At 29.5% G+C, this 26,253-nt stretch overlaps 1 protein-coding gene across 1 annotated transcript; it reads right to left on the bottom strand.

Moving 5' to 3' along the window:
- Positions 1-1,865: 1,865 nt before the first annotated feature.
- LOC110426922 (putative inactive receptor kinase At1g48480) lies at positions 1,866-5,631 on the bottom strand. Its single transcript, XM_021442260.2, has 2 exons — positions 3,987-5,631; positions 1,866-2,806 (listed from the first exon to the last, which is right to left on the bottom strand). The coding sequence occupies exons 1-2, from the start codon at positions 5,251-5,253 to the stop codon at positions 2,145-2,147; spliced, it is 1,929 nt and encodes a 642-aa protein (XP_021297935.1). The 5' UTR covers positions 5,254-5,631; the 3' UTR covers positions 1,866-2,144.
- Positions 5,632-26,253: the final 20,622 nt, after the last annotated feature.

The raw sequence follows: 26,253 nt of genomic DNA on the forward strand, positions 1-26,253 counted from the left end.
TGCAAAATTCATTTCTCTCGAATGAAAATTTTAAAGAAAAAAATTCAATCCTGACTTATCGAATAAAAAGATATATGAAGTTACTACCAAAGAATTACATAAATTTTCATAACAAATTTTTATTGATTCTTGTTATTGAATCACCAAACTTGGCATGAAAATGAGAAACAAGACCTTTGCATTATTTAAAGGTTGTATAACCACTTGTTAAGATTAGTTAAAATCTTATTTAAGAATTTAATTTTTTTTCATTTAATGCATTATATTTATTAAATTTTTTTTAAAAATATAATACATTAATTACAAAATTATTTTTATAAACACGGAGAATTCATAAATGAAAACCCAAGCTACCTTTGCATTGCAATTTGGTAATTAAAAAATTGTTTAATTAAATATCATAAGTTGCCTTATAAATGACTTCATCAATTGTTAATGTGGGGTGCTGTGCATTCTGTTGTGCACGTTAATGAGTGAGCCATTGGAATCATGGCTCATTATTTTACACGCACATTTATTTCTTCTTTGCCTAACTTACCAGAAATATTCTGAAAGGGAAAGATTACTTCCTATGAAAGACACTGTTTTTAATCTCAATATTTCTTTAGTCGTGAAAGAGAAAGTTCGAGTTGGAATATTTTAAAAATAACGGATACCTTAATTGTTAACTTTTTTATTAAAAAATTAATAAAATTAATGTTTTTAGGTTCGGGTACTTTATCAAATAATAAAATTCAAATTAAAATACTTAAAAATTAACCAATACCCTATCTATTGAGATCTTACCAAAATAATAATAATAATAATAATAAAATTAAAAACAACTGTGACTACATCACTATTCCAAATGTTAAAAAAGCTCTTCCTATGAACAAAACATTGACATCCTACCCAACATGTTAACATGATTTTTAGAGTTCATAAAAAGGAATGATATGATTTGCAGATTGTAACCCAATCAGTGAGAGAGAGGGATCGATATGAACATAAACTTGGACCATGGTCCTACCTCTATGAACCCACTCTACATTTCAGTTCTAACAAATCAGGCTTGTAGAAAAAGCAAAAGCCAATTACAGCTCAGTTCCAACAAATTAAGGTTGGATCAGAAGCAAAAGCAGACTAACTAATGACTAAAGTGTGTATTGCTAACAGGTTTTTGAGTTCATCTAACTGAAAATGAGAGAAAGGGACATTGGAATTCCCACCCTAGATGTAAAGAAGTTGCTTCTCTGATAAAGAAACTTAAATAGAAGATGAGAAAAGCAAATGGGAAAGGTAAAAGAAAAAATGAAACAGTCAATTTTTCTTTTAGGTTCTGTTTCTTGGTTTTCTTATTCTATGATTCTGAGACATTGAGAATAGAAAAATGAAAGCAAGAATCTGTGCCCTTCTCTTTTTTTGCCCTTTTGGTTACTCTAGATCTGTTTTAGGAGCCAACTCCAACCAATAACTAGGCAGGATGCAGGCAAAGAAAACCATACAGAAATGAAAAAAAGAAAGCCATTGAGATTGGATTCTGGAACTCTTTTCCTTTTCCTTTTGCCCCATTTTCTTGGGGTGAGCTACAGATAATGGAAACTTCTTTTGAAAGATGAGACAGGAATGCATTCAAACAAATGAAAAATATTTTGTTCTTTACAAAATGGGTAGTCATTTTCATGTTCAACTGATAACCAAATAGCAGGCAAGTAATTCAGCTTGAAATTGAACTACAGAGAGTTTAGGAATTTGTAGAAAAGAAAGAAAGGAGGCTCAGTTGTAATGGTCCATACCAGAAGTTGAATTTGCAGACAAGGGTACAACTGCAGAAGTGAATAAAAAATACGAAGGACCATATGATTTAAACAAAAGCAAATAGACAGTTATTCACACTTCACACAACCGAGTAAAATTAATGATATATGATATCCCCCTTCCAAATACAACATAAAATTGCAAAAAAAAAAAAAAATTACAGGGAAATAAGAAAAATGTTGTAATGAATATGGGCAATGTGGGGGGGAAAATATTAAAAGGAAAATGATAAGTGCAACTGTTCCTTAAAGAGAACGAATCCAAGAATAAACCAACAATAAAAGCTCTAGCTAAGAATAATGAAAACAAACAAAAACAAGAAAAAACAATGAAAGATTGCTGATTTTTTAGTCCTTTACTGAAGATGGAGCACCTGAATCAACTGAGTAAGCCTGCTGGGAAGACCCATCACCTACATCGGGGGTTTGATGAGTCTCTTTTTCTGAGCTAGAGCGACAGAGCTCCTCAATTTGGCTTGTTATCTCAGCCATTGAAGGACGCTTGTCGGGATATTGAGCAGCGCAATTGATGGCAAGCTGTAAGAGCTGGACCATATCCTCCTCAACATTCTGATATCTCAGAAGTTCAAGGTCAAACACCTCAGCAGTCCACTCCTCTCGAACTATAGATTGGACCCATCTTGGGAGGTCTACTCCTTCCTCATTCAGTAAGGCATGTGTGGGTGCCTTCCCTGTAAGCAGTTCTAGAAGCAATATACCAAAGCTGTAGACATCGGCTTTTTGGGATACTTTACGAGCATCTGTTACCTCAGGTGCTCGGTAGCCATCAACACGGTTGGGAGTTGACGTAGGGCCAGCAAGATGACAAAGACCAAAATCAGATACACGAGCTTCATAAGATGTAGTAAGCAGGATATTGGATGATTTGATGTTTCCATGGGAGATTCCTGTGCCCTTGGAATGGAGGTATGCAATGCCTCTGGCAGCTCCAAGGGCGATGCCAGACCTTGTGTCCCAATTCAATGGAGTCCTACCAGCTCCTTTGTTACCTGAGTGAACCAAAAACAGAAACAATAATAACAGGAAAATAAAACATACTAAAAGAGAGAAAATAGAATGTCTTATGTCATGCATTCTCCTATCAATATCTCTTTCATCTCATTTCCCAACATTGATAAGCAAAGAAAGAATGCACGTTCTATTCCATAGAAATACCTAAGCCATTTCTCTCCCCGGGAATTTTCTAAAGCAAAGCTTTGCACAGAGGCATAGTGAACATTACTTTCATAGTTTTTATTACTAACATAACAGAGGAAAGATTTTCTTCACACTTATATCACAAATGACTGCCAAGAATAATCATGTAAAAAATTATACTCATTCCTTAAACAGAATATTAAAGTATTTTAACGCAGAAATTCATTCCATGTTTCTGTAATTAAATATAAGCATTTCAGTATAATCCCTGTAGAGCAAATATACCACAAAAATTTACTGAAATACATCAGAGCTTATGTAAATAACAGGTCTATCAGTTGCTTGCATGCTACAACTTTGACTCTCAGTTTTACATGATCAGTCATCAGATTTAAGATCGGTACGAAGCATAACAGTTTTCAAATAAATTATGAACTAAAAACTTCGGACGTACAAATATTGGGGTTTCTTTTGTAGCTGCCAAATTCATAGCAAGCGATGGTAAACAGAATGAGTAAATACCAGAAATCTTATCAGATTTTCATAGATGCTAAATGCCAAGTCAATTATATGCATATCTAACAAGCAAATTGAGCAACTACAAACTTTGATTTCAAAGACAAAGTTCTATCGAAGATAGCTATTGATAGCTCCTTTATTTATCAAACTTACTGCTCTATCCAAATCCTAAAAAACTCGATACTAGTTCAGAAAACAATAAGACATAAAAGCAATTGATGAATCACGCAGAAGGCTATCATATCAATTCTATGTCATGATTATGTTTTAACGATAGTCAAAACTGATCTATAAGATGTAGTTCATGGAAATTCAAAATATTGAAGTTGCACCAAAAGAAAAAGTTGGCCCACACCGTTGAAATTTACAAACAAACAGGACTGGTAAATGGAGGCATAATAAGATTCCAGCAATCAAGAGTGATCAAAAAAGGAAGAATGGCAATGATAACCCCACCTCAAAAGCAAGAACAGAATGCACGCAGAAGAAAGCATAGAAAAACGAAATACTCACCATGCAAAAGTGCAGACAAGCTTCCCATAGGCATGTAATCATATACAAGAAGCTTCTCATCCCCACTAAAATAGTAGGCCCTTAATGGGACCAAGTTCTGGTGATCCATGGCTCCAACTACCTCCATCTTCTCCTTGAATTCCTTCTCTGACACTGTCACATCCTTCAACCTCTTCACTGCAACAATCATCCCCGTTTCCAAAGTAGCCTTATATGCCGTTCCAAATGTTCCTTTACCCAAAACCTCAGCCGATGCCCTCAATAAATCCTCTAGATCGAATACCCTAGACGCCTTCCCAAAAAACACCAAATTCTTAGTCCCACTACTCTTAGCTTCTTTTTTGACGACCCCAGAAAACCCACTGCTTCTATTATCACCCTCCCCTGCAGCCTTTTCTTGGGGAATTTCAACCTCAGCCGGTTTTGCAGGCCCAACATCCCTTGTCTCCGTTTTCTTACCTCTCTTCCTTCTACACAAGCATATCAAAAGAATCAAAATCAATAAAACACCAACCACACACCCAACCGCAATACCAGCAATTGCTCCACCAGACAATTTACTGCTACTACTCTCAGTCCCGTTACAAGAAACCAAAGGCTTCCCACATAAAGAATTCCCTTGAAAAGCGCTCTCTGACTCCCCTGATAATCCTTTGGGGATTGACCCGTTTAACTGATTAAAAGAAACATTGAATTGCACAAGTGAAGGCAAATTAATATCTGGTATCGACCCAGATAAATGATTGTTCTCCAAATACAAAGTACCCAACCTAGTCAAATTATTAACACTCTCCGGGATCGTACCCGTGAAATTATTGTTTGCAAGATTAAGCCTGATCAGGTTCTGTAAAGTGAACAAGAATCCAGGAATCTCACCAGAAAAACTATTCCCCTGTAAGTAGAGGTTTCGAAGAGATGCAAGATTAGCAAAGTCAGAAGGGATTGGCCCAGACAGAGCATTGAAACGAAGTGAAAGCGTTTGGAGCTGAGTCAAGTTGCCAATGGCAATGGGAAGGAGACCTGACAGTCCCATTCCAGGCAGCCTTAACTCGACGACTCTGTTTTGTCCGCACTTGACACCGGTCCAATTACATGGGGTGCTTGACAGATTCCATAAAAGTAAGCGTCCACCAACAGCTGCTCGGAGAGCCACCAGGGCTGCCCTGTCGGATGCTAGATCTGAACTCACACTGACCAACAGTGTTGCCCATAACAACAAGGAGAAACTGATTATGCTAGAAACATGGGTGTTGGGATTTAGCTTCATTGTTTTCTCTTGCTGCAAAAAAAGAAACAATGCTACTGCTTTTGGTTTCCACCGCAGGGAAGAAGTGTCTTTCGGAGAGCTATGGGGTTGGAATGCAGATGAGTCTCATGGGGGCTAACCTTTTGACAACTTTTGTAGTGGCAAATGTTTTGGAGTCTTCTAAATGTGAATTGCTGAACCTTAGAAAACTTGTTTCCCCTTTTTCTTCTCTTTGATAGTGCTACTTTGCGTTGTTTTGCTGAAGGAAACAGGAGGAGAGTAAATGGTGGAAATGGATGAATTTCAAGAATTTGGTAGGATTAAACTTGAGAAGACAAGAGAGAGAGAGAGAGCCTTAGGCTCAAGGTTGTTGATGTGCATTAACTACTAAAACCCTGTACAAGAAAAGGGAGCCACAGGATTTGAGTTGGCTACTTGACTGTTCCACCTTTTTTTTTTTTTTTTTTATTTGCCGGACTTCGCATGGGGAAATAATTCACTGATTTGCCGCGTAAATTAAGGAATCGCACTCCCTCCTAATTAGCTTTTAATTACAGGATCCCAAACGATCAACGTTCAATAATCAAATATTTGGACCGTTAAAATTTTAAAATTGGAGAAATCGATTAAAATAATGAAATGGGTTTTGGAGTTTCGTCTGTTGATGATTAGGTAGAGTGAGCTTTCACCCTTTTTTTTTTTAAAAAAAATTACTCATTAATTCACTTGTAATATTTCAAATCCAAAGAATTAAGCAAATAAAAGGGAAGGAAAGGGTAGCTGGATCTGGATTTTGTTTAATAGGAGATCTACTTTTGGAGGAAACTCTATTGTGTTCAAAAAAGGGGCAGTTTTGATTTTATTTTGGGTAAAACAAATTAGAAAGGATGGAAATCATCCTCATTAAGTATTGAAATCTCAATGAGGAAAGCATATCCATCATAATCCCTTTGAGGCTGGCTGAAAATTACTTCCTTTTTCCTTAATAAACAAGTCTTTTATTTATTTATTTATTTATTGTATGCAAGGGCTAGAGAAGAAAATTCCTCTTCAAGCACCAATAAAATCACATATTAAATAAACGTATAATTTTATGTTATATTGTACAATAATTGTTCTTTCCATTCACATTTAAACATTATTTTTTTATTTATGAGTTTTATGGTATTATTATTATTACTTTTAGTATAAAACTTAATTAATAAATTAAAATAAAATTATATCGAAATCAGGTGAACATTTTTTTTCTTGTACAAGAGTAACATTGGAGATACGTGAAAGAGTAGTTTAGGTTTGAACCCAAATGTGCATGTTTCTCGAACGATTTTGATGCTACCAAGTCTATTTGTGAATTTGAGATTTAAAAGTTTCAAAATCTCTTCCTTAGTTGTTGAGATGCAACTTCATCATACTTGAATAGAAACATATGCATTGATTATCATATAAAATATTTAAATGTCATTTTGTAAAATTTGTATGCAAATATAATTAATATTATTAAAAAAACATTGAATAATATGAAAAAGAATACAAAAACTTACCATGGGGAAAAATTTTATCAAGTTGTAAGAGAAAGCCCAACATGCATACCACATGATGGTCACATGGTTTGAAATTGGCTCAAATGAATTAACAATTCTAATAGCCAATAGAGAAAAAAAAAAACTTTGACCAATAATGCACCAAAAAAATCAAATATATTCTTAATGCAAAAGATTTGGCATTGGAACAATATCATTTTCAAGTCTCAAATAAAAAGACAATAATAGTAATAATAAAAGTAAAATATCCTCAATCTCTTAATTTTTAACCATAATTTTACGTTGATTCATTAATTTTTTAAAATGAATAGTCTGTCTCAAAATAATATCTTTTGCTAGACATATAGATAATCAATCGTTAATATTTTTATTAATTTAATAATTTGATGATATTAAAAGAATAATTTTACTTTTTATTAATTTAAAAAATTATTACATTATATAAACTAAAATTTCTTACTTTTAATTTTTTTTCCTATTCAAACAAAAAAAAGGCCTCTCCTTCACCTCTTACTGCAACCAGGGTGCACATAACACGAAGGGAGCACGGCGGTTGGGGGGAGGGTACAGCTCCCTTAAGGAAGTTGTGTGGCCGGAGTAAAGAGAGTGTTGTTAGCTGGCTTAAAAAAAGAAGAAAATAATAAAAAACAGAGAAAAAAAAGTAATTTTAATATTTTATATTTATTCATTAAGGTTATTTACATATTTAAAGTGAATTGATTATTTTAAAAATTAATAAAATTATATAACATTGTTATTAAAAGGTGAGAATTGATAATAATTTGTCTTAATAATAATAAAAAAAGTCATTCATATAATCAATGTCATTCTTATTTTTATTTTTATTTTTGGGTTTTGATAAAATCCATCGAAAAAGAAGACGGCAGTAAAAATATAACCAACAAGATTCTCACGCACTTCTTTGCTGGATGAAATGAAGCTCCAATGATTGGTCGGTGACCGATCGTAAAATAACAAAAAAAAAGCTGGGTTCGATCCGATATGTTCAGTAGCATCGGATTTTCACATGTTTTGTTTTTTTTATTAATATGATTCTTGACAAGAAATCGGAGACGTGACGTGGCAACAGCTAGTTAAGCCAGTCTTTTTCTTTTGATTGGGTCATCTAACACCGTCCAACGGCTTTATGTTTTCTGGGTCCCACGGTGACCGCAAGAAGTATCGTAAGGCCAATCCTCGCGGCTTTACCCCCATGCGGTCGTCCTCTGGGCAAAATAGTTTGAATGTTTGTCTTAAATAATTAATTTCCAAGAAATAGGTTTGACTCTTACGGAATAGAAATTGTTGGTAGTTTTGTAATTTTGCATCACAATTTTACTTTTTTTTAAAAAAATTATTGTATGAGTTTTTAGTTTCGCATAATTTATATACCCAATTTAAAAATTATACTAATTCTCCAATGATTAAAAAAAAGTTACATAATAGTTAAGTTTAAGCAAACAATAATTAAGAAGCTAATATTAAAGATCTTGAGTTTAAATATTGAAAGGCATGGGCGGAGCGTCCCTTCGTAATTGGGGGGGGGGGAGGGGGAACCCCTTTAAAATTTTTTATATATTATATATTTTTAAAATAATTTTTATTAAATAATTAATATAATTAAAAAATAATAAAATAATTTTACAAGTTTTTTTTAATTTTACTCAAATTTTTAAATTTTTTAAAGTTTTTTAAGTTTTTTCACTTATCTTTTTTTTTTATCCTTATATTGTGAAATTATAAGAGATAAAGTTTTTATTCAATTTTTTTTTATATTATTATTTTATTTTAATTATATTCTATTTTGCTCATTATTTTAAGTTTTTAGATATTTTCTTTTTTAAATTTTTAGGAATTATCAACTATATTCTTTTTTTTTAATTTATAGGTTATATCTCCTATTTCTCATGATTTTTTTTGTTATGTGAATTTTATTTTTAATAATTTTAATTTTTAAAAATTAAATAATTATTATATATATAATTCTCAAATATAAGTTCTAGTGTTGCATTATAGGTTGTTGTTTAAAATTTTACTAATATATTATTTTTTATTAATCCTAATTATATATAAAAAATTATCTTAAGTATATATTTTTAATGTGTTTTACGTTTTATATTTAGTTGAAAGGAATTTATCTTGAGTATAAGAAGAAATTATTAATTTTTTATATCGTATTTAACTATTTATATTTTAAGCATTATAGTTTAATATTTAGTGTTATAAGCTTAAATATAATAAAATAAGAATCTTAGATGTTGACTATATTAATTTTATCGTTTATATTGAAAAAGATAAACTTCGAAACAAAATGGATGATAAGTTTTTTATAAATAATTTAATTATTTATATTAAAAAAGATATTACCATCATCGAACAAAACTTTCTAAGAGCACTATTATAAGTTTTTTTCTTTTTGTTTTTTTATTTATATGTTATATAAAATTATTATCTATTATAAATTTTTTAATTATTAATGGTTAAGTTCAATATATTAGTTTTAAAAATTTTTAACTTTTATTCTTTTTAACCTTTGACTCCCCCAATAAAAATTGACTAGCTCCACCCCTGTTGAAAGTAGATGAGATGATATTAGTGGTATATTTAGAGAAAAAATAAATCGAACGTGATATGTATCATAATTGGATCTTAATATACGCAAAATTTATTTTCTCAGTAACAATAAAAGCTTGATCATAGTTAAGTTTTTCAAAAATGTAATTCTAACTTGTTTTTATGGTTTTTCATGCATGGAACACCAAGAATACAACATCCAAAGATAGGAGAAAAAGGTTGAAAACAGCAATGAAAGCATTTTGTTTTTAAGCTTTTTCTTAATGTTTTTAACTTTGTTTTTATGAAAAATCCAAAAAGCATTTTGTTTTCAAATTTGTTGTCTAATGATTTTCAAGTTTTGCTTTTATATCAAAGTTGAATTGTTTTCAAAGAACTTTAATTGTTTGTTTATAAAATTTCAAACCTCCACAAATAGCTTTTTTTGATTTTTTATATTAAACTTGATTTTTTAAATATTCGAATCTTATAATTATTTAAATAAAATTTAAATATATTACCCGAACTCATACCCTAATATCTTAAAACTACCTGGTAAATATTCAAATATATTAAATATCCATTTAGGGTTTAAGACAAAAACAAAACAATATATATTTAATTAAATAGAAAAAGATAAATATAATTAATTTTTATATAATATTAAAAATGAGTTTTGTTAAATTGGCAAGATTATTAATTGTCCAAGAGCACAATCATGGTTCAATCCTTTTTAAAAGAATAAAATATATTTTATACATATTTATTTATGAATGGATTTAGAGTTCAAAGAGTAATATTTGTACCCTAACCAAACTCGAGATAAATAGTAAAATAACTACTCGAATTCATTTCAAATTTGAATACAAGTATCCGAACCTTATATAATAAGGTTGAATGTTCGCGGATATCTTGTTAAAAGGTACTCATTACAATGACGTGCTTTTTTCTTTTAATATTAACTACAAAATTAAAATTTTATTGAATTAGGTAACCCTTTGGACTTTTCCTTTCATTCTCATTACGCATTTTAAAAAAATGGTACCATTTCCTTCTAATTATCACATCACAAGTCATTTTTCTCAATTATTATCAGCACAAATAGAATCTATTTATAGTCTGAGAAATAGTGTTTGTAACCAAAATAAATTGATTTAAAAAAAAATAAACTTATCAGAAATAGCACTATGGGAACGTGCAGGGAAGCCAATGATAGCAAAGCAACCAAAGTGGACAATGTGAAACTCTGTCCATTTTCCATATTGGAACCCTTAAGAAACATCAGTTTTACTGTTAAATTCTTAATGGAAGCTAAGCTCCCTTGGAAAAGCAATGAGGCAAGGATAGGGACAGGGAGCCCTCTACCCTCGACCATCTTCCTTAATTTCTCGTTTCTATTTTTGGCTCTTACGGGGATGGGGACTTCCCTATCCCCATCCCCATCCCCATCCCCATCGCCTTTCGGTTCCTTGTATTCCTTCCTAATTTCCAAATAAATATCTGTATCTAATTTGGCATAAAAAAATTAAGAAAAACATTACTTGTTCATCTGGATTTATTAACTGAAAGGATAACAGTTATTTAACTAAATTAATTTATGTTATTTATTATTTTATCTTAAACTCTTTTTGTCAATTTTTCCATCTCTTAGCACATGAAGAGGGTATAATACCTAAAAATTTTTTTGAACTATTTAAAAAAATTTAAATAAAATTTTACTCTTGTGTTGCTTTCAATGTGGTTTTTTATATTTACCTTGAATCAAATAAGCTTTTATCATTAATAATTGATTAACTGTCTAAATTCAAAATATCAATTATCTTTTTATTTCACATAATATTTAAATGATATGTTGATTTGTTATATTGAATGGTGACGTGGTATGCTAGTATAGTATGGTGATATAGTTAATCATAAGGGCAAATCAACAATTATATTCTTTAAAAAAGAAGGAAAATACGGATCTTGAAAATTAAAAAAAAAAAGATGGAATACTAATTTATCGTAGGGATTCTTGGTAGATAGGAAATTAATTGATATATAAAAAGTGAAGCAAACAATGGAAACCAGAATGGTGGCATCAGCTCTCAATTAATTTGGCTTAAACCAAAGCATCAGACTCAAATGTATATTCAAGGATCAAGCAATGGAGAAGTGACTTTAGGTATCCATTTCACAACAAACTGGAAATAGGGCTTTAAGGAAAAGAAAAAAACATAAAAGAGGCTAAGTGATTTAGGTGAAGATAATGATCTTGCCAACCAACTTATAAAAGGACCAGGTACTAGCTGTTTTTGTCATACAAATTTAGCTGGAAGGCCGGCATTCATCATTGCCTCCACGATGTAGGCTGTACATGCATATATTCACTCTAATCTATACTTCCTACCTTGGGTTTTGATGCCTCGCAATACTTCCCTTCCAGTACATTTTTGTTCACATATAGATTAAAGAAAGATGTGGCTAGACATGTACTTTTGGTCCAAGGGAATAGAACCCAGCTCTTTAAATACTAAGATACATGTAAATTATCATTGAATTAAATATTAAAGTGTTAGAGATGAGAGATAATATTATATGTGTAATCAATTTTACCATAAAATTCAGTAATCCGAACGAGCCCAACTTTAATAGATGATGACCTAAACTTGATCAATACGAATCTAAAATGATTTAAATCTGTAACTACTCGAAGAAGTAACCAATATTACTCAGACTTAAATTGTGCATAATTTTAATTTTTTTTCAGTTAAACATTAATTTGATTAAAAAAAATAAATAAACAAAAATATCAATCTATTAATAAATTTAAAACATAAGCAAAATAAAACCTCTTTCTAACTCTTGTATTACGTATAATTGAGTATTTTATTGTTCAAAAAAATTATATTTTAAATTTTATTTATAAAAATATTGTTTATATTTATATACAAATACTTTTTTTAGTAACCTCTAGATAAACTTTTAATATTTAAGAAATTAATTATTGCTTTTAATTCTTAGATTTATGGTTGACCTTGTAAGTCGTAATCATAATTCATTATAAATCTAATCAATGAATGGTAACCGAAACGTAATAACAAGTACTGCAATAAAGATGAATATGTTAAATATTGTTATGAATATATGTGTGTGAATGTCCATTATATTATGGTCCAAGATTTCAAACTAGGTCAAACAGTCCAAATAGGCCAAACAGCTTAGCAAGTCAAACACGGTAGTGTAATCTGATTTGAACTCTTATATTTGATTATGTATATATATATTTGAATGTAGATTAGATTGAATTAAGATTAAGATTTAATCCATCCAAATCAAATCCCTAAATATTATCTTTATCTTATAAATTCTATCTAGATATAAGTTTATTAACTTATAAATAAGTCCCTCATTTCATTTGTTAATACACAATCTTGAATAAGATCTTCCTACTCTATTAATACTTTTCTCTCATAATTGTTCTTTTAAGTTATATTTCATAACATGTTATCAACATTAATTTCTAATCTCTCTAGTTTTGGTATCATTTAGTTTTCATCATCATCTCAAAGTTAAAGTTCCATTTCTTTAAGCTTCAAAAGGATTTCAATGGTTAGTCTTTGATTTTTACTTTTAGCGAATTATGTAAGTGACTTAGTATCTCTTTAATATTTTCATCCCTAAAAATTAATTTTAATGTGAATTTGCTATTATGTAGTATGTATTATGTTTAGTCTATTAATTTCTTAAATCAGAATGTGAATTTACTATTATGTAGCATGTATCATTTTTTATTCCTTAATTTATTAAATCGGATTGAGCATGCCAATATATATAATTTTATAGGATCTCTTTATTTTGGCCTTGGAATATGAGGTTGCTTAATATATGATTTCTTTGTTTTGAATTTTAAATATGACTATATGCTTAGTATATGTAAATCTATCTTTGATATTATGAGATTTTGCATAAGATATTTTGAATTGAAAATAGGAAATTGACTTTGTATGATATCTATTTTATAACAAATGAAAAATATTATACTTTGGGTAATCTAAAAATACGTTTTGTATTGAATTTTATATCTTTTTATGACTGAGCAAAATAATGAGCTACTATTGAAAAATCATGAACCTTGTCTATTCTCTGAACTGAATGCAATATAATTTAATAATTATGGTCATAGATGTGGAAGACGTCATCATAATAATTGCAATTATTATGGTTATAATAATAATAATAATAATAATAATAATAATAATAATAATAATACATATAACCACCATAAGTGAAATAATAGTAAAAAGATATATATAAAAAAAAGATAAAAATGGACAAAACAAAATAAATATAGAAAATTTCTGTCATCGATGTGGCATGAAAAACCATTAAACACATACCTATCGTATGTTGAAACATCTTGTTGAACTTTATCAAACATTACTAAAATCTAAAAAAAAAATAAAATATTGAAACAAATTTTGTTCGAGATAATTTTAACCATGGCCAAGTTGATATTTATAATACATCCAAATGTTGCTAATATTCTTGTTTATTCTAGAGGAATTGATCTTTTGATTGGTGATGAAAATATCTAATAATGAAATTTCTTAATAGTTTGTTGATGTGTTTTAATATAACTCTATTATGAAGATGTTTTTATATATTCTTATTATATTTAAATGATATATTTTTATTATGTGTTTTAATAATAAATTCTATATTTAATGTTCCCTTATGCTAACTTGCAAGTTTCTTACTATATATCTTATTTAAAAATATGAATATTCATTTGATTGAATTCAAGATCAATGATGTAGATATATGTCCAAAAGACAATCTACAACGCATACTATATTTAAAGACAAAAAATATTTTTTTCACTTAAGAATAAAAGAAACTAATGCCAATACAATATTTGATAGTACAAGATTAATTGAAGGCTTTGGAAAAGCTAAGATTTCCTTCGAAAAACAAACTGTATAATAAAGGATACATTATTTTCAATTAAGTCTCAAGGTAACTTATTAAGTTTTAAATATTTTTGTTTGAATAAATATCATATTGAAACAATGAATAAAAGAGATACTTAATACTTTTGTATTACATCTATTATATTAGGTAAGAAATGTGTGTTGAAAAAATTACTCGTTTTATTTTTTGAATTGTACTAAAATATTAGAATGATTGAAACTCATTCTATGGTAAATTAGAAGTTTACTAATGATTTTAATGTTTGGCATGATCGATTGGGTCATCCCGGATCAAAAATGATGTAAAAAATTATTAAAAATTCATGTGATCATCCATTGAAAACTAGACAATTTTTCAATATGATAAATTCTTATGTGTTGCTTTGTGAAATTCTAATGTTTCATCTAAGGGTAGGATGAAAATTTTTCAATAAAGATGTACGAATTGAACTATTTCTTTATGAGTTGTTCAACGATTCTTTCAAACCATGGAGTTTTAATTTATCCTCCATATAGTGTTTTAATTGTAGAAGAATGATGGTTGAATGATTGGATGACAAAGGAAACTAAAAGAACATATTTTTGTGAATTAAGGCATGAATGGTTAATTCCCATGAAGCAAGGGTTGATCCCTATTTGTTTCGAGGATCAACATAACTAGTATAAGTGTCAAGAATCAATCCCAAGTAAGGGATGGTCGATCCTTACAAGATGGAACACTTAGAATAGCTTCTGAAAACTCAAGAATCAATCTACAATGGCCAAAAGGTCAATTCCTACAAGCTAGAATTTCGAAACAAGCTATTGGAACGTCAAGAATCAATGTCTAAAGTCAAGAAGTCGATTCTTGCAAGTTTGGGTAGAAAAATTAGCATAAAGAATCGATTTTTGAGAATCAAGAAGCTGATTCTTAGGCTCTAGCATGGAAAAATTATAAAACCCAACTCAAGCCCTAAAATTCATTTTTCACTTTTTCAACCTTCAACTTGTCCTCAACACCATCCAAAACCTTTCCTAACCTCCCAAGACCCCATTGGACAAGGATTCATCATTCCAACTCAAATATAAGGTAAGATTTAACATTTTTGAGTTTAAATCTCATGGGTATGATCTGACTCTAGGAATTTACAAATTTCAGCCCATTGATTCCATTTTTGAGTTAAGGATTTTGGGGGTTTTACTCTTCAAAAAGGTTGTGAAGGTAAGGAAAGTTAAATGTTATTCATTTTATGGATTGAATTTAAAGTTTAAAAATTTATTGGAGCTTAAAAGAAGATTATTCAATAAATCTACTAGTTTTAAAAATGGATTTTTGCTAGAAACTACAAACTTATGATATGATTTATTATGAAGGTGATTGTTAGAGCTTGAAATCATTGATGAGAAAGATTTAGGTGACTCAAAGCTTACAAAAGAGATATGCTTTTAGTCAAGGTGAGTGGATACACCTCTTTAAAGTACCTTGTACGGTAAAGCTAAGCATGGTTTATTAAGTTGTTTGACTTGCATGATTTGAATACTTGGTATACAATATTAAACCAAATGATTTATTCAAATGTTTTCCAAAAGTTTTAGAATCTATATATGTATGTAAATATTAGTACTATGTATTAGTTCTCAATAAGAGGAGACAAGCTATTTCAAATGTTTTATTTCTAATACTTCAATTTCAGTATGATGATAAGTAAGAAATATGAATGGAAATATGGATGATAATTCGATGTATGTTCCCACCTTCATCCTTGATGGTAAACATGATGATTAAGTATATTGTGAAGAATACAATTCATGGTAAGTGAGTACTTAAATTGCTGCTATGGAAAACTAGAGGTGAACGTATAGGTAGAGGTAGACGTTCTCACCCTTAAGCTTATGATGCATTTTATATGAAAAATATTAGAACATGTAAAATATGGTTATTTGGGATAATATGGGATGTAGTTCCATATATCCTACAAGAAAGATTAAAGTTGTAGCATGAGTTTACATAAGTTGGATATGTGTTGATGATATAAGTACAAATATGTGAAATTCTTTATGATGATGAGTGCCATGTGGTTTTTCATACCAAACACAAATGTATATTGCCCAAATGGAGTAGAAGTACCACGTTTTGTTCTTCAGTTGAGGTTGCAAGGATGGTAAGAGTTCAGCCTATGATTCTTGCCTACAGTGCTCTGATAGTTTCCTAATGCTTTTATAGCATGTGAGGTAACATTCCACACAAGTTGATTGTGTTTAGTATGATGATGATAGCATTTCCATATGGTTTGAGGTAACATTCTATACATGGTGCCAATGCTTAATGGTATGTATTGAGCAATCCCCACACATGATGAGGCAAAATTCTACTACATAGTGGTAGCACTCAATGTGAGTGAGGCCAATTCACAAATGCCTAAACGTGGGCCAGAACCTAATAGGTGTCTTTGCATTCATGACTATTGCATATTATTCTTGTATTTTGATGCCTTTTATGATTGTTTCTTATGTTTTTGATGATTAATTGAGTTTTAGATTAAAACTCTAAGCTATAAGATAGCTAAGACGGGTTAATAGATAGAACAAGTCTTATTGCATTGGTTGAGTTTATGGATTATAAAGAAAGAATGACCATTTGAATTTTATGGATTGAAAGATGATCACTTGATGTTATATGATTGAGTTCTAAAAGAGAATCTTGAGTACATAAACTGCTTATATGTTTATGAAAAGATGGAGTAAATTACCCATAGCTTGGATTTATATGGTTAAGTATTGTTTTCTTTAAGGAGGATCCGATACCATAAGTTGGGTACAACTTCCTTATTTTTCTTAAAGGTTATGCATAAATGTTCAACTTGTGTAAGGAACTATATGTTTATGAAATGTCAATTTCACTATGAAAATAAGACTGATTTATAACAACTTTTCTTATGAGAAATTTGTAAATAAATTATGTTTATCTCAAAAATCATGTTTACATTAATGATGTAATTTGTGTAAAAACTCTCCCTTTTGGCTTGTTCCCTTTGTGTATTCACTACGGAGTCTTTGTGACTCACTCATTAGTTTTGCCCATCTTTGTTGCAGATCACTAATAACTTGTCAGCCAATCGAGTCACGGAGACATGATCTGTTCTTTTTCTTGGTAAGTGGTATAGCAAACTTCTTAAAGCTTAGAGAGTCGGGTTATGTACTGCTTGATGAGTAATTCTTTATATTACTATATATGTTTAATTGTTTATACTTGAATAATAAGCCCTTGAATGACAAGTTACTTATACGAGATTATGTGAATAATATGAATGATGCCCCGAAAACCCATATAAGCACCTAGAGTGCATTTACATAATTTACATGCCTTGTACAAGATACAAATATTATGAATGAAAACGTATACACAGTTTATGTTGAGAGGTTCATAATTGTGTGTTTACGCCTTTGCACCTATGCATGGATGTTTGTGATTATGTTGACTAATGTTTTATGCATGTATGATGATGATGATGGCAAATGAACCAAATGTGATTGATTGATGATAGAATAATGTAAAGAGGCTTATTAGGATCTAGTGGGCCATACCCATGTGGGTCTTAGTGCCGGTCACTATCCCATTAGAAATTTCTATGAATGTGTTATCACTGTCTAGTTTTGATCTTTATACAAATCAATCTGAACTTAAAGTTCAAAAGATAATTTATTTACAAAATATAGCAAATCAGTTGTCAAACGTATTTACTAATCTAAAGAGAACAACTAAATCTCATATACTAGCTGTAAAAGCTCTTATTATAATTGACGTCCCTATAAGATAAGGCAAGCCAGAAGAGTGGGAAACCAATTAGTTCTAAAGATAAAATCCTTAAAAAAGAAAGGAGAAAATATACAACATGGTCAAAAAAAGGAAATAGAAACTTCAGAAGAGACTCTTGACATAATTGATAAAATTTTAAAAGAAATTTAAGTACTTGAAATCATTAAAAATGAAGAGATCTTAATAAATTATGTCATGGCAGGAAAAGATGGAATCGGAATGAAATAAAAATTGACGATATTTTTGCATATAATGTAATGCTCAATATTATGGAAGAAAATGAAGATCTTGAACCAACATCTATTGAAGAATGTAGACGTAGAAATGATTGGCTAATGTGGAAAGACGTAATCAACATGAAATTCAATTTACTTGCAAAACGTGAAGTTTTTGGACTTGTAGTCTATACACCAAATTTGTAAAACCAGTGGGATATAAATGAGTATTTGTACCAAAACAAAATGAGAAAAATGAGATTGTGAAATAAAAAGCACGACTTGTCACACAAGATTTTATTTAAAAACCTAGTATTGATTATGAAAAGACATATTCTCTTGTGGTAGATACAATTACATTTCTATATTTAATTAATATAGCAATACATGAAAAGATTAAAATGCATCAAATAAATTTAGCTATAACTTATTTATATAGCTCACTTGATAGCGATATCTATATGAAAATCCCTAAAGGATTTAAGTTGCTTGAAGCACACAATTCCTAAAAACTTTGTTCAATTAAATTAAATAAATATGTATATGGATTAGTGAATATTTGTTAAATGAAGGTTGTAAAAATAATCCTATATGACCATGTGTTTTATAAAAAGATTAGGATTTGAATTTGCCATAATTATTATTCATGTTGATAACCTGAATATTATTGAAACTTTTAAAAAGTTATCAAAAGTTGAGAGTTACTTAAAAAAAGAATGTGGGATGAAAGACTTTGGAATTAAAAAGTTTTGTTTGAGTCTTTAGATTGAACACTTGACAAATGAAATATTTGTCCATCAACCAAATTATATAGAAAAAGTACAAAAATGATTCTATATGGATAAAGCACATGCATTGAGTTCACAAATAGTAGTAAGGTCAGTAGATGAGAAAAAAAACCCTTTCTGACCTTGTGAGGATGATGAAGAACTTCTTAGTGATGAAGTAACATATCTTAGTGTCATTTGAACACTAATATATCTTGTTAGCAATACACGACCTGATATGTCATTTATTACAAATTTATTAAAAAGATATAATTCTTCTCTAACTCAAAGACATTGGAATGAAATTAAATATATACTTCGATATCTCTGAGGAACAATGAATATGAGTTTATATTACTCAAATATATTCAAATTAGATTTAATTGGTTATGTACATGCAAGATATTTATTTAATCGATGCAAGGCTATATCTCAAATAGGTTAATTTCTTATTCATATGTGGAGGTACTACTATTTCATAGTGTTTTGTAAAACAAACTATAGTTGCTACTTCTTCTAACCATGTAAAAATTTTGGTAATTCATGAGGCGAGTCATGAATGTATCTAGTTAAGTTCTATAACTCAACATATTAGAAGAATGTGTGGCATGTCAATCAAGAAGAAAATTTTAACAACATTAGATGAGGATAATACAGCTTACGTAGCTCAGTTAAAGGACAGATACATTAAAAGTGATACGACATGCCAAAGTTATTCTTCACTCATGATCTTTAATAAAAAATGATATTAGTATTCAATAAATTTGCTTAAGTGATAATCTATCAGCCACATTCACCAAAGCCCTTCATATTGCAATATTTGAAAAATTGGTACAAAAGATTGGAATGCATCGTTTTAAAGATCTCAAATAATTATCCTAACTCAAATTGGGGAGCTGTGATCAGTGCATAAGTCCGTCAAGTGGAGTCTGCGAGTCCCAAGCAAGCCTCAAATATAACTCAAAACATTCATAATACACAATTCAGTGGTTTACATAACCATCACATAACCATTCATAATGTAACTCTAATATTTACAATATTGCCCCTTGGTAGATAAGTCAAATAAAACACTTAATCATAATAATTCAAGCCATACGTTGGCTATAAAGCTAGTCCGTACCGTACAACCCTTAACATAATAACATATGGCAACTCAATGCCAACAATATCCAAAATAGAACATTGTTCTAAGTTTTAAAGTTGAAATACAAAAATTAGTACAACTTGGATTCAGCGGAGTGGACCCATTAATAGGAAACTACTGGATGTCAAAATGTGTCCATTTAATGATGGTGACAGCCACGCAATCTCGTTGCATCACTTATCTATGCTTGGTACAAAAAAGGTGTGAGTCATCTAATACTCAGTGAGGGAGAAGCTAACATAGCATAATAAACACTTATATGTGAATATAGAGACATATCTAGTTATAAGGCAAACATGCCTATTTATTAAACATCTTTAAGGAGTAAGGTGCAAGGATCATCCTAATATCCTATGCGTTCACCTCATCATATCATGTCTCATCGTGATCTCCTTCAAATGGCATCTTTACATTGAAGATTATTCTAATCTACCTCTTCGTAAATAAAACATATCAAATTAAGGCTTACCTTTAAGCCATCATCAAGCTAGGCTCCATAGGCACACCATAATTGTCGAGCACAATATCAAACCTCAATATATAAATTGTTTACCTCGAAGCTTTATGTCAGATATCAATCACATTTAAATTTTACTTTGATAATCACATGTTCATATATATTATATCATGCCATTCACAATGCATACCATCAAAGATCAAACATAGTGAACGAATGGTCCTTCTTAGACATGGTCAAATCACATACGATGGCCAACCGATGGAGTTAAATCACTTACGGTGTTGAAACAACCAATAGAGAGTCAAATAATGCTCAGCACTGAAGTAGCTGGTGAAGGGTTCAAATCACGCATGGCACTGAAATGACCCATGGAGAGTTCAAATCATGCTCATCGTCGAAGTAGTTGGCAAAAAATCAAAGTCATCATCTAGAATCACTCAACGGATAGTATCATAGCTGCAAGCGAAAATCACAACCGAGACTTCTATCACTATCCCTGCAGGCAAAGAACATAGTCATAGGGGAAGGATGCCACTCAACCTTAAATCAAATTTACATCCAAAATTCATTCATTAGACGAAATGTAATCAAGTTCATAGGTCATCGTGCCACAACATTCATATCATATTTCATATCAATTATTCATGGCTCAATACCCTCACATACATAAACAATTTCACATCAGTTAACCATAAGTCATACACCTCAAATGTGTATAATTACAAAGATCCTCCATTAGGTTAGGCATCATTAAGTATCACCTCCAAATATGTATCATTATTCCATATGTAATTGGGAAACGTAGTTCCTATAGTGTAGCATAGTTACTACTTTAATTATTCATAGCAACATTTAAAGGATAATAAAGTCATGTATTAACCTAAAAGTCTAACAACTCATGCTTCCCAATAACATTCAAATACATGGAACACAATCATAATATATTTATATCAAATGATTTACTAGCCTAGGCATATCGATCTAGGCATAAGCATATCAATTAGGTATCATGGTGGCACATTTATCATGCATTATGCATTACATGAAATTTTCATACATAAAAATCCCACTCACATTGACAATTCAAAGACTCTCACAACAACCAAATGGAGTTTCTTTTGCTTAACAGCTAATTCTTAGCTTATCAGCATGTTTAAGCCTTAATTCTTCCTTACAAGTACATACATAATAATTCACTTCAGTTTTCAGAAGTTTTCAACTTTATTCCAAAAATTCAAATGAATTCCAACACCTAACTAGCTAAACCTTCAACTTCTCAAAGAAACAAATTACATTCCTCATTTTCGACTTCGAATATACATAAACTCTTACCTTAGGTGTGGTTTAACCAATTTCAAACTCTAAATTCTCAGCAACTAAAAGGGAGAATAGCATCTCACTGCAACAATATGGATTTCACATTACAATTGTTTAAAAATGGGAATCAATTGGTGAAAAGGTGTAATCTTACCTTTAGAATTGTTTCTGAAGCTCCAATCTAATTCAAATGAGCTCAAAAAAAAAAAATAGTTGGGGCACACAGTTTTGAGAGCGGGGGAAAGAGCTTTGTTTTCATTTAATCTGAAAATAAACATATTGCCCAAAGCTCTTTTAATTTTGCAAATTTTCATGCATGTATCAATATATTTTCATGAATTTCTCCCAAATCACACAAAATGCTCTTTCCTTGCAAATGTATTGATAGAATAGGGAAATATATTAATACGAATTAGACAGAATGCTCCCTTCTTCAAATTTATTGATACATTATTGAATGTATCGATAGAAAATTCATAGAATACCTCTTTATGTTCTTCATGCCATGACTGTATCGATACATGAGGGAATGTATCGATAGATTTCCTCCAGAATGCACATTTCGATGTGCCTAAACTTCCTAAGCCCAATTTCTAAACTCCATAACCATTCCTTGCTTCAATATTCATTTGAAATCAACCATGTCTCAAAAATGCCAATATATATATATATATATATATATAAAATTAGGATCCAAAGTTCCTTTAAAACTTAAAATGCATAAATTATCAAACATACTTTAATGTTTTTATCCAACATGATGGTTTATACACATAACCCCACAAATATGTACATCAAAGTTCAAATTTACTTATCAAATGGCTTAGCCAGCATCGCACATAATTTATATCAAAGTCAGGGAGTGTTACAATAATGTAGTCATTAAAGGAAGTAAAATACGTATTGTATTCTATTTTTTTCTAAAGGTTTTTCACGCTGATTTTTCTTGGAAAGATTTTTAATGAGGTAGTATTTCAAAAGTGTATTCTTGAAAAGAATTATATACTCTTTTTCCTTCATTCGAGTTTTTTCTCATAAGGTTTTTTCTTAATAAGGTTTTAATGAGGTATATTATTAATACAATAGGCATTAACGTGGAGTGTTATGAATATACAAATGAATATCCATTATGTCATGGTCCTAGATTTTTTATTATGCCAACAGCCTAAGTAAACTAAACAACGCAACAAGCCAAACATAATAGTGTAATCTGATTTAAACTTTTATATTTTATTATATATATCTAGATTTGGATTAAGATTAAAATTCAATGCATTTAAATCAAATCCCTTAGCATTATCTTTGTTTTATAAGTTTTATCTAAATTAGGGTTTATTAGCCTATATATAGGCCCCTCACTTCATTTGTTTAAGATCTTCTTACTCTATTAATACTTTTTTCTTCTAGTTGGTTTTTCAAGTTATTTTTCACAATAGATATCAATTAATAAAAAATTATTAATTATTTTTTAAATAAATTGTTAATATATTGTAGAAAATAATGTACTCTTGAAAGAATTATGTACTCATTTTCCTTCACTCAATTTTTTTCTTCTGAGGTTTTTTCCTAGTATTGTTTTAACAAAGCATATTCTTAATGCAATAGACATTTAATATGAAGTATTATGAATATATGAGTAAATTTTCATTATGTCATGGTCCAATATTTTAGACTAGGCTTGGCAGCCTAAATAAGCCAAACAACTTAACAGGCCAAATACAAAAGTGTAATCTAATTTAAATTCTTATATTTCATTATGTATATCTAGATTTAGATTATATTGGATTAAGATTTAATACATCCAAAGCAAATATCTTAGCATTATTTTTATCTTATAAATTCTATCTAGATAAGGGTTTATTAGTCTATAAATAAATTCCTCACTTCATTTATAAATATACACTCTCGAAAAATATTTTCTAACTTTATTAATACTTTTTTTCTTATAGTTGTTCTTTCAATTTAGATTTCATAACAAATATCAATTAATAAAAAAATTATTAATTAGTTTTTAAATAAACACTTAATATCTTGTATAAAATAATGTGCTACTGAAAAGAATTATATACTATTTTCTTTCACTCGGGTTTTTTCTTATGAGATTTTTTTCTAATAAGGTTTTAACAAGGTTTATTCTTAATACAATAGATATTAAAATGGAGTGTTATGAATATATGAATGAATTTCCATTATGTCACGGGCCCAGATTTTAAACTAGGCTAAGCTACCTAAATTGGCCAAACAGTCTAACAGGCTAGACACAAGAGTGTAGTTTGATTTAAATTCTTATATTTGATTATGTATATCTAAATATAGATGTAGATTATATTGGATTAAGGTTATGATTTAATGCATTCAAATTAAATCCTTTAATATTATCTTTATCTTATAAATTCTATCTATATAAGGGTTTATTAGCTTATAAATAGGTCTCTCATTTTATTTGTAAATACACACTCTCGAATAAAATCTTTTTACTTGTTTTTCTTATAATTGTTCTTTCAAGTTAGATTTCATAACAAATATCAACTAATAAAAAATTATTAATTATTTTTTAAATAAATTGTTATTATCTTGTATAAAATAATGTATTCTTGAAAAGAATTATATACTCTTTTCCTTTCATTCAGGTTTTTTCTTATTAAGGTTTCCTACTAAGGTTTTAACATAGCATATTCTTAATGCAATAGACATTTAAGGTTAAGTGTTATGAATATACGAGTGAATTTCCATTATATCACGACCCAAGGTTATATATCAAGTTAGGCAGCCTAAATAGGCCAAACAACCTAATAGGCCTAACATAAGAGTGTAATATGAGTTAAATTCTTATATTTGATTTTGTATATCTGGATTTAGATTTAGATTTAGATTAGATTGGATCAAGATTAAGACTTAATGCATCCAAATCAACCCCATAGCATACAAGGTTAATACCTTGTATAAAATAATGTACTCTTGAAAAAAATTTTATACTCTTTTTCCTTCATTTGGATTGTTTCTGATGAAGTTTTTTTTAAGTAAGATTTTAATAAGGCATATTCTTAATACAACGAACATTTAAGGTGGAGTGTAATGAATAAATGAGTGACTTTCCATTATATCACGACCCAAGATTTTAGACCAGGCTAGCCATCCTAAATAGGCCAAATAGCCTAGCAAACCAGACACAAGAGGTCCTTCATTTAATTTGTAGATATACACTCTCGAATAAGATCTTTTTATTCTATTAATACGTTTTTCATATAATTGTTCTTTTAAGTTATATTGTAGAACAAATATCAATTAATAAAAGGTTATTAATTTTTTTAAATAAATTGTTAATATCTTGTATCAAATAATGTATTCTTGAAAAGAATTGTGTATTATTTTCCCTTCAATTAGGTTTTGTTTTAGGAGGTTTTTTTCTTAGTAAGCTTTTAATGAGGCATATTCTTAATATAATGGACATTTAAGGTGGACTGTTATGAATATATGAGTGAGTTTTCATTATGTCATGGCCCAAGATTTTAGATCAGGCTAGGCAGCCTAAATAGGCGAAATAGCCTAACAGGCTTGACACAAAAGTGTAATCTGAGTTAAATTCTTATATTTGATTATATATCTAGATTTAGATGTAGATTAGATTGGATTAAGATTAAGATTCAATGCATCCAAATCAACCCCTTAGCATTATCTTTATCTTATAAATTCTATCTAGATAAGAGTTTATTAGCTTATAAATAAGCTTTTAACTTTATTTGTAAATACACACTCTCGAATAAGATTTTTTTACTCTATTAATATTTTTTATTATATTTGTTCTTTCAAGTTATATTTCATAACAAATATCAATTAATAAAAGGTTATTAATTATTTTTTAAATAAATTGTTAATATCTTGTGTAAAATAATGTACTTTTAAAAAGAATTATGTACTTTTTTTCCTTGAATCGATTTTTTTCTTATGAGGTTTTTTTCCTAGTAAGATTTTAATGAGATATATTTTTAATATAATGGACATTTAAGGTACAGTGTTATGAATATATGAGTGAATTTCCATTATGTCAATGCCTAAGATTTTAGATCCGGCTAGGTAGCTTAAATAAGCCAAACAGGCTAACAAGCCTGCCACAAGAGTGTAATCTGAGTTAAATTCTTATATTTGATTATGTATATCGAGATTTAGATGCAGATTATATTGGATTAAGATTTAATGTATCCAAATCAACCCCTTAGTATTATCTTTATCTTATAAATTTTATTAAGATAAGAGTTTATTAGTCTATAAATAG

This window comes from Theobroma umbraticum, unplaced genomic scaffold (genome assembly GCF_002168275.2).
Source record: "Theobroma umbraticum cultivar Fairchild unplaced genomic scaffold, ASM216827v3 scaffold_239.1, whole genome shotgun sequence".
NCBI lineage: Eukaryota > Viridiplantae > Streptophyta > Magnoliopsida > Malvales > Malvaceae > Theobroma > Theobroma umbraticum.